This window comes from Piliocolobus tephrosceles, chromosome 12 (assembly GCF_002776525.5).
Source record: "Piliocolobus tephrosceles isolate RC106 chromosome 12, ASM277652v3, whole genome shotgun sequence".
NCBI classification, from domain to species: Eukaryota; Metazoa; Chordata; class Mammalia; order Primates; family Cercopithecidae; genus Piliocolobus; species Piliocolobus tephrosceles.
Genome location: NC_045445.1, coordinates 106,717,058 through 106,726,263, shown reverse-complemented (window position 1 = coordinate 106,726,263; position 9,206 = coordinate 106,717,058). Strand labels below are relative to the sequence as shown.

The window sequence follows — 9,206 nt, the reverse complement described above, 5'->3', positions numbered from 1 at the left end:
AAAACCTCTTCAGAGTGTAGACATGGAAGCCTTTTGCTTTTCACTTTGTACTGTCCTGTACCATGTGTAATTTCTAACCATGTGTGCCTATTACTTTTATTATTATTTCTATTATTATTATTATTATTATTATTATTATTATTATTATTATTGAGACAGGGTCTCACTCCTTCACCCAGGCTGGAGTGCAGTGGCGGGATCTTGGCTCACTGCAGCCTCCGCCTCCTGGGTTCACGTGATTCTCCTGCCTCAGCCTCCCAAGTAGCTGGGATTATAGGCGTGCACCACCATACCCAGCTAAGTTTTGTATTTTTAGTAGAGATGGGGTTTTGCCATGTTGGCCAGGCTGGTCTCGAACTCCTGGCCTCAAGTGATCTACCCACCTCGGCCTCCCAAAGTGCTGGGATTATGCATGAGCCACTGCGCACAGCCTATTATTATTTTTAATGCCAACAGGGCAGTGAGTGAGATTATGGGTTACTTTTCGTTTCCTTTAGAGTTGCTTGTATTCCAGAAAAAAAAGAATAGCTTTTAAAGTCAACAGTACTAATTTGTGGTATATAGCATAATTTAAACACACCTATGAATGGTACTGTAGAAATCCCCTATGTTCAAATATGTGTATGTAAACATTTCGGGGCTCTAACATTTAAGAAAACAAATTAATGAAAACTTCCTAAATTTTTAAAAAGTTTACATTAGTAACTTGATCTAAAATGACTTTTGGAAGTCCTGGGGGCTGAGGAATCTCAATGCCTCTAGAGTTCAGTTGTTCTAGCCACACCACAATGCTTTTTGTACCAAGTATACATGGCTAGAAACCTTTTATGTGTTACAGAAAATGTATTTGCTGTAAAAGCTACACACACCATAAAAATCAAATCTATTCCCAAGGATTCAGAAATACTGTCTGGCACAGTTTGCTCATATTACCCTGATTTCCTACTAAACTACTTAACATTCCAGACACTTCTTTTAAGTATTTATGTAACTACTTTCCAGGTTGAATTTTTTCCATAAAAAAGTCATTAACATTGAATCCTTGTCTCAGTTGGAAATGCTATCAAGATCTTCAAATACTATAAAGACCTCCAATTCAAAAGAGCATTGCACACTGGTAGCATTGGGTTAAGGAGTACATACTTGAATGCCCGCAGGGGTCCGTTAGCTAATGTGGTTGAATGAAGTGGGCCAGGTGCAAAAACAGGGAGTGGTGTGGACAGTGTGTGCTGGAGAATGAGTGACCATTCAAAGGCCACATTAACCACCCAGAGTTACTGCGAGAGAAAGTGGGCCTGGTATTGCTGCATTCCTTGTTCTTCTAAGGGAACTCTGAAACCCAAATTTTTATGTTAAATATCCTGACTTTCACATGTGATGACTTATTAAAACTTATTTTAAACACTGTGTGTGTGGGAGTTAGAGGGACAAAATTTACTCATGGGTCAAATTCAGCGAATAGGCTGTCACTTTATGATGGGAATTGTAGGTAACACAGTCTGAACAGAATTCCACTTTAACAAGCTATGTAGAATTTCCTGGTGACAAAAATGGAAATAATTCTAGTATTATCATTCCCACCAGCTCTAGATAATGACAAAATTCCCAACCTTCATTTGTACCACAAATACAAATAATGCCAGAATTTGATAAGGTTTGGATCTTGCCATCAATATATGATGAATTCTCAAAGATTTGAAGCAGGAAACAAAACATATGGCCCTTATTTTAATTTACTGAGTAGCAGCAGAAGAACAGAGTACTGTATTTTACCATCAACTTCTAAAGAAGCCAGAAAAATCCTTTCGAGATCTTGTTTGATCTGTGGCCCATGAGCCCATCTAGTTTGGTATGAAAGGCTATGATGCTTCTCAAAGCAACTGCCTCACCAATGGAGGTCAATAGTATTTGTTTCTCAGTCTTTTACAGCAATTCTTTATAAGGACACTTCTGTACATTGGGATGATCTTTCATCATAGCTAAAAGCAGAACAGCTGATTAAATACTTGACAATGTGATCTCTTGTAAAGCAAAGGTAATACTAAGCAAATGGTTCTTCTGGACTTTCTAATGAACAAAATGGAAGAGTTGGTTGATGATGCAGAAGAAACCTGAAGAGATGGTGACAGAAGGGAATGCTAGGCTTTGCAGGCAGTGTATTTCAGAAAGTCCAGGAAAAAAGTTGGGAATCTTCTCCCAGAAAGAGAAACTAAAAAGAGAGCTCACAGTGATTATTTTGCAGGCGAGGGAAGCCTAACAATGATATCCTGACTAGAGAATCACAAATAGGCCTAAACACAAAGTTCTACAAAGACACTTAAGGGTCTCTGCAAGGACCATCTAAGAAGCTCAGACTTTCTTTCAAAGGAGGGCCTTATACACAGTGACACACAATGACATGTAGAACAACCCCTCAAGCATGGCAAGGAAGGTTCTGATGCCCAGAAGACCGCTGGTTAGGAAAATACTGATGATACCAAACAGGTGGTGGCAGTAGGCTCCCCTGTCCTCTCAACCCCTCCTTTCTTCATTCTAAGTTGACAAGAACTTAGAGAGGTCAATGGTTTGGGATAGGAGGTAAGTGTCAAAAGACAGAGGAAAAAACAATTCTATTCTACCCCTATTAGGCTCCTGCCTTCTATGTCAAGGGTAATAGCTTTCAACTTGGACAGGCAACGTCTACCAGAGAGCAAGAGCCTGAGATAGACAGTACAAGAATACTTGGCTTCATTGAATGAGTGCCATTTGTCAGGCCCAGTGATGAAAGAACCTGAGACCCACTGATCTTTAGAATTAGAAAAGATATCCTTGATTGACAAACTTAATTCCCTCATTTCAAGGCCCGCAGGAGCGAAGTGATTTGCCCAAATTGCACATTCAGGTGTGCTAATTCCTGGTCCTATCTCCAGCTGCCTATTAAGCTTACAGGCATGTTTGCAGGACCACTGTGCACCACCAAACGGGAATCAGAGAATGGGAACAATGGAAGAAGACCAGTGATGCCCTGGTGGCGAAAGAGTGGAAAAAGTGAAAACACACACACACACACAAAAGTGAAAACACTGGCTGCCAGATTGGATGCTGATTCTCTGGCAAAATTCTTAAATGAATGATTAAATTGATTCTTTGACAGTATTTAGAGAATTCTAGTTTTTCAGTGAATTTCTTACTTTCCTCAGAGCTGAATTAAAGAATACTGGCAAACTGAATACTCATGTTTACATACCCTCTATTAGTACAGCATAAATCTAATGATGAACTGACAGCCTGAACCAGCCATTTCTTTGCTTTTCTAGGTGTAAGTTACTTTCAATGCCATCTATATCTATGTATCATTTAACACTGTTGCAAAAATTACAAGGTGAGATGCATACATTTCTCAATTTATATGTCAACACATCTCCTTGTCAGCCTATTAGATTGTGTTAGACTGTTAGAAGCTGACAGAAATAAGGGCAACTAAGGAGACTTGGTAATAACCACTGACGTTTTGTGTGAAGCAACATTCTGCTGATACCGCTGTGCATGTCTATTTATTTCCTTTTTATTTTGTATAGACAGGGTATTGCTATATTGCCCAGGCTGGCCTCAAACTCACGGGCTCAGGCAATCTTCCTGCCTCAGCCTCCTAAGTAGCTGGGATTACAGGCACCACCACCGTGACTGGCTCTGCAGTGCATTTCTTCAAATAGTATACTTGAGCATTTACTTAATAGTTGCTACATTTTGTGTAACTAGTCTGCTTTAACTATTTCTTCCCTTTATAAAACCAAAAAAGCCATTATGAAACTGCTGCTCTGTAGTAGCACATAATCAGAAATTATACTGTTTTTGGAAATAAAAATGTGGTACAATGTAACTAACGAGAAGGGAATGATTCCTTATTTAACTGAGCCGTTTAAACTTAACCCATGTGGCCACTCACATTCATTCCACATTATATAGCAGTTTGAAATGTTTACTTTTAATTTCTGATTGAGAAATGAACAATTCAGAGTATGTTATAACATTTACATAGAAAAATGCATTTCATACTTGTCAGAAACATTATGCCATCAATCTGGGTATGCATGACTGGATTCACTTGATTTTTTGGCCACATTTCTAATTTTTGGAGCTATTTCTGAAACCTTGGGAACTAACCTAATGCCAGTCAGGACTTTCAATTCCTCAGAAAAAGTTCCTTATAAAAGGAGTCATATTAAGAAGTTATTGAAAATAACTTTTTATGTTAGCACTCCTGTATATCACTATGCATTTTCTTTAGCTTAAGTTGCACCCTGCAAATCTTCTGGATATTCTATTGCAACAACAGATCATGCCTTTTTGGTATTAATTTCTGTTTTTAACAAGACAAGTGAACATTTTGACTTAAGTTGAATACAAACTTCCATATGGGCAAACATACATACTATAAAGGGAAGGCCAAGATAAGATTCTTGCTCTTGTGGGAGCTTGGAAATATCATGAGGGAAGAAGACTACTCACAGAAATGGACAAAACCAAGTTAGTGTCCATGTCATTTGTACTCTTTCAAACCAACCACAGAACCATTTGTGGCACAGTTCTCTGATACGAGCACACCTCTAACCTTAGATGTTTATCACAGGGCCACGCCCAAGGGCCAGGAAGGAGCCAGAGGGGAGGAGATCTGTTCAAGACCAATCCCAGCCAAGGAGATAAGAATCCTGGCTACTCAGCAAACTCTCAGGCTTTCATTTCTCAGGGGAGGACTTAACGTGTTGGATTCTTTTCATTCCAGAGGATACTATTTCAAAATAACATTTTTGTCCTATAAAGTATAGCTCTGTAAAATATCTAGCAAATAACCAACATATTAATTGGAGGTAGGGGTTTCTTAAAGGTTTTGAAAGTTGATGAAGATCTCATATGGTAGAATTTTTTGGATAGAGAACACTGAAGACTGAATTAAAATATTACATCTCTTTAGGTCTTGGAGATGCTTAACCCAGCCTCAGTAACAGTCGTGCTTTTCCCTACCTGCATTGTGCTTTGCCAAATATTTATCTTTGTACTGCTTCTTTTTCTTGCCAAACCAAGTACAGCTGGCCTGCTGCTCCTGTTTGGTCTTCTCCATGGCAATGCAAGCTACTCGCCTAGCACACACAAAAATAAAAATAAAATAAAATGAATTTATAGTTCTGGTTGATAAAATAGAAGAGTCATCCATTTGAAGAATTTACATAAAACAGCATAACCATACTCATCCTAATCTTTCAAAAAATTTGGACAAAGGCTATTCTTTGGTTTTCATGACAATTTCCTAGAAATGTTTTTAAAATATAGGCTTATATTAAAATGGCATGGTGTTCCTTGAACATATACTGACAACACAGATTAGATGCCTAAACATGTGGCCATGAGACACAGTAGAATGTTTCAACACAGGCCTGGTTTGAATTCTGGCGTTGTCACTTGTTAGCTGGTACTGAGCACTTAATGTTAGACACTTTTCTAGGAACTTTACATGCATTAACTCCTTTAATCTTTCTAACAACACAGGGAATTGCATCACCATTTTACAGATGAGGGGATTGAAGGAATGAAAGGTTAAGCAATTTGTCCCAAATTACACAGCTAATAAGTGAAAGAGTGGGGAAGGTCGGGCACCACAGCTCATGATCTTAGCCAGAATATTCTATCTGCACTCTTGGAGCCTTTTGGATGGCTGTTGTAAATATTTAGAACAAATAATGTAAATAATGTCCCTAGCACACCAGGCACACAGTATGTGCTTAATAAATGGTACTACTGCTACATGGAGATTCTAAGATACAAAAAGTGTGTTCTAATTAAATTCACAGTTATAACCACAATCAGGAAATTATAATTTTGATCTATAATATCCAGCATTGGTAACATAAACAAAGATGATGTTAAAAAGTTGCTCTTTTAGGTTCAGTCTAAGCAAATACTTGCTTTTCAGGATACTGCCACAGAAGACTTTGCTCTCTTAATGATTTTGCTCATGGGGGCTAACCAAGGGTCCCCAAGTGACTCACATATAAGATCCAAAATCATGATCGGAATGCCATATGGTGCTATTGTAAATGGCAAGTTACTTTCCAATGACATTGTACTGATTTACATTCCCATCAGCAGTGTATGAACATTCCTACTGTTCCACTTTGTTGGCAACACTTGGTATTATCCATCTTTAACTTTAGCCATCATGGTGGATGAATAATGGAATACCATTGTGTTTTTAATTTACATTTTAGTTTATGTTTCACTCATTAGTAAGATTGATCATTTTTTCATGTTTATTGGCTACTGAATTTCCTCTTTTGTAAAGTGTCTGTTCAAGTCTTTTGACCATTCTTCTATTCAGTTGTCTTCTCCTCATAGATTTGTAGAAATTCTTTATATAGTCTGGATATTATGCTTTTGTCAGTTATTAATATATGTGTTGCAGATATCTTCTTCTACTCTGTGGCTTGCCTTTTTGTTCTCTTTACGGTATCATTTGATGAGCATAACTTATTAGTTTTAATTTAGTCAAATTTATCAGTCTTTTCTTTAATGGGAAGTATTTTTGATATCTTAAGCAATCCTCAGCCAGGTGCAATGGCTCATGCCTGTAATCCCAGCAGTCTGGGAGGCTGAGGCAGGTGGATCACCTGAGCTCAGGAGTTCACACCAGCCTGGGCAACATGGCGAAACCCCATCTCTACTAAAAATACAAAAATTAGCCGGGTGCGGTGGCATGTGCCTGTAGTCCCAGCTACTCCAGATGCTGAGACAGGAGAATTACTTGAGCCTGAGAGGTGGAGGCTGCAGTGATTTGAGATCATGCCAGTGCACTCTAGCCTGGGCAACTGAGCGAGACCTTGTGTAAAAAAAAACCAAAAATGAAATTCTTAGCAGGGGATTTCCCAACACTTTGGGAGGCCAAGGAGGGAGGCTCACTTGAGGCTAGGAGTTTAAGACCAGCCTGAGCAACATAGCAAGACCCTATCTCTACAAAAAAAAAAAAAAAAAAAAAATTGCTGGTGTGATGTTATGTGCCTGTAGTCCCAGCTACTAGGGAGGCTGAAGCAGGATCACTTGAGTACAGGAGTTCCAAGCTGCAGTCAGCCAAGACTACACCGCTGCACTCCAGCCTGGGAGACAGAGACCCTGACTTTAGAAAAATAAATAAAAATAAAAAGAAATCCTTCCTTGTCCCAGAAGATATTCTCCAATATTACCTTCTCAAAGTTTATAGTTTTGTCTTTTACATTTCAGGTATTAATGTACTAGTACTGCTGTTTTTTCTGTTTGTTTTTGAGACAGAGTCTCCTTGTGATGCCCAGGCTGGAATGCAGTGGTGCAATCTCGGCTCACTGTAACCTCTGCTTCCTAGGTTCAAGCGATTCTCATGCCTCAGCCTCCTGAGTAGGTGGGATTACAGGCGTGTGGCACCATGCCTGGCTAATTTTTGTATTTTTTTAGTAGAGATGGGATTTTACCATGTTGGTCAGGCTGGTCTTGAACTCCTGACTTCGTGCGATCCACCTGCCTTGGCCTCCCAAAGTGCTGGGATTACAGGCGTGAGCCACTGTGCCCGGCCTAGAACTGATTTTTGCTTATGGTATAAAGGAGGGGTCCAATTCCTTTTTCCTTCCTAATGGATACCCAATCGTCCCACATTATTGAAAGGCCTGTCCATTCCTCATAGCTATGCACATCAAGTGTCCATTTATATATGGGAGTGTTTTCAGGTTCTCTATTCCTTTCTGGTCTATCTGAGCATCTCTAAACCCATACCTTATTATCTTGTTTACTATAGCTTTATAACAAGTCTTGGTATCTGGTAGAGCAAGACCTCCTTCCTTGTTCTTCAAGAGCATCTTGGCTATTCCTGACCTTGTGCATTTCCATGTAGACTTTAAAATTAGCTTGTCAATTTCAAAACTGTTGGGATTGCATCTTATCTATGAAATCTATCTAGGAGGAATAGACATCTCTGTAATACTGAGTCTTCCGGTCCTTGAACACAGTATGTCTCTCCACTTACTTATATCTTTGTAAATGTTTTTATATACATATATATATATTTTTTTGGTTGTTGTTGTTTTTTCCCCCTGAGACGGAGTCTTGCTCTGTCGCCCAGGCTGGAGTGCGGTGGTACAATCTTGGCTCACTGTCACCTTGACTTCCTGGGTGCAAGCGATCCTTCCGCTTCAGGTTCCTAAGTAGCAGACTACAGGTGCATGCCACCTAATTTTTTTTTTTTTCTTGAGACAGAGTGTTGCTCTGTCGCCCAGGATGGAGTGTAGTGGCACGATCTCAGCTCACTGCAACCTCCGTCCTCCCGGGTTCAAGTGATTCTCCCTGTCTCAGCCTCCCAAGTAGCTGGGATTACAGGTGCCCGCCACCACACCCAGCTAATTTTTGTATTTTTAGTAGAGATGGGGATTCGCCATGTTGGCCAGGCTGGTCTCAAACTCCTGACCTCAGGTGATCCGCCTGCCTCGGCCTCCCAAAGTGCTGAGATTACAGGTGTGAGCCACCGGGCCTGGCCTAATTTCTGTATTTTTGTAGAGACCGGATCTTGCTCTGTTACTCAGGACAGTCTCAAACTTCTGGGCTCTAGTAATCTGCCTGTTTTGGCCTCCAAAAGTGCTGGTATTACAGGCATGAGCCATTGTACCTGGTCTCAATAAATTTTATAATTTATTCTGTAAATGTCTTGACATCTTTGTTAGATTTATTCCTAGGTTATTTTATTTTTTGAGACAGAGTCTCTGTCGCCCAGACTGGAGTGCAGTGGCGCAATTTTGGCTCACTGCAATCTCCACCTTCCAGGCTTGACATATTCTCATGCCTCAGCCTCTTGAGTAGCTGGGACTACAGGTGTGCACCACTACACCCAGCTAATTGTTGTATATATATTTTTTCTTTTAGTAGAGATGGGGTTTCGCCATGTTGGCCAGGCTGGTCTTGAACTCCTGGTCTCAAGTGATCTGCCCACCTCGGCCTCCCAAAATGCAGGGATTACAGGCGCGAGTCACCACGCCTGGCCATTTTTTAATAAAGGCTTTGTAAATGGTATTTTAAGAAACACTTTGTAATACTAAAAATTTCAGACACATACAAGGATATAGTGTAATGAAACCCAGCTATCTACAACCCAGCTTTGACAATTATTAGTCATAGTTTTTTTTTTATTATTATTTATTTATTTATTTTTGAGACAGAGT

The 9,206-nt window shown here is 39.7% G+C and overlaps 1 protein-coding gene across 5 annotated transcripts in view; it reads right to left on the bottom strand.

Annotated features, from left to right (window-relative positions):
* Nucleotides 1-9,206, bottom strand: part of CASK (calcium/calmodulin dependent serine protein kinase) — a 408,963-nt gene that overhangs the window by 23,075 nt on the left and 376,682 nt on the right. For all 5 annotated transcript variants that reach the window (XM_023202786.2, XM_023202787.2, XM_023202789.2 and 2 more), the window contains one exon: nt 5,002-5,117. In XM_023202786.2, the coding sequence (XP_023058554.1) occupies nt 5,002-5,117 (116 nt within the window). The remainder of the gene's footprint in view (nt 1-5,001; nt 5,118-9,206) is intronic.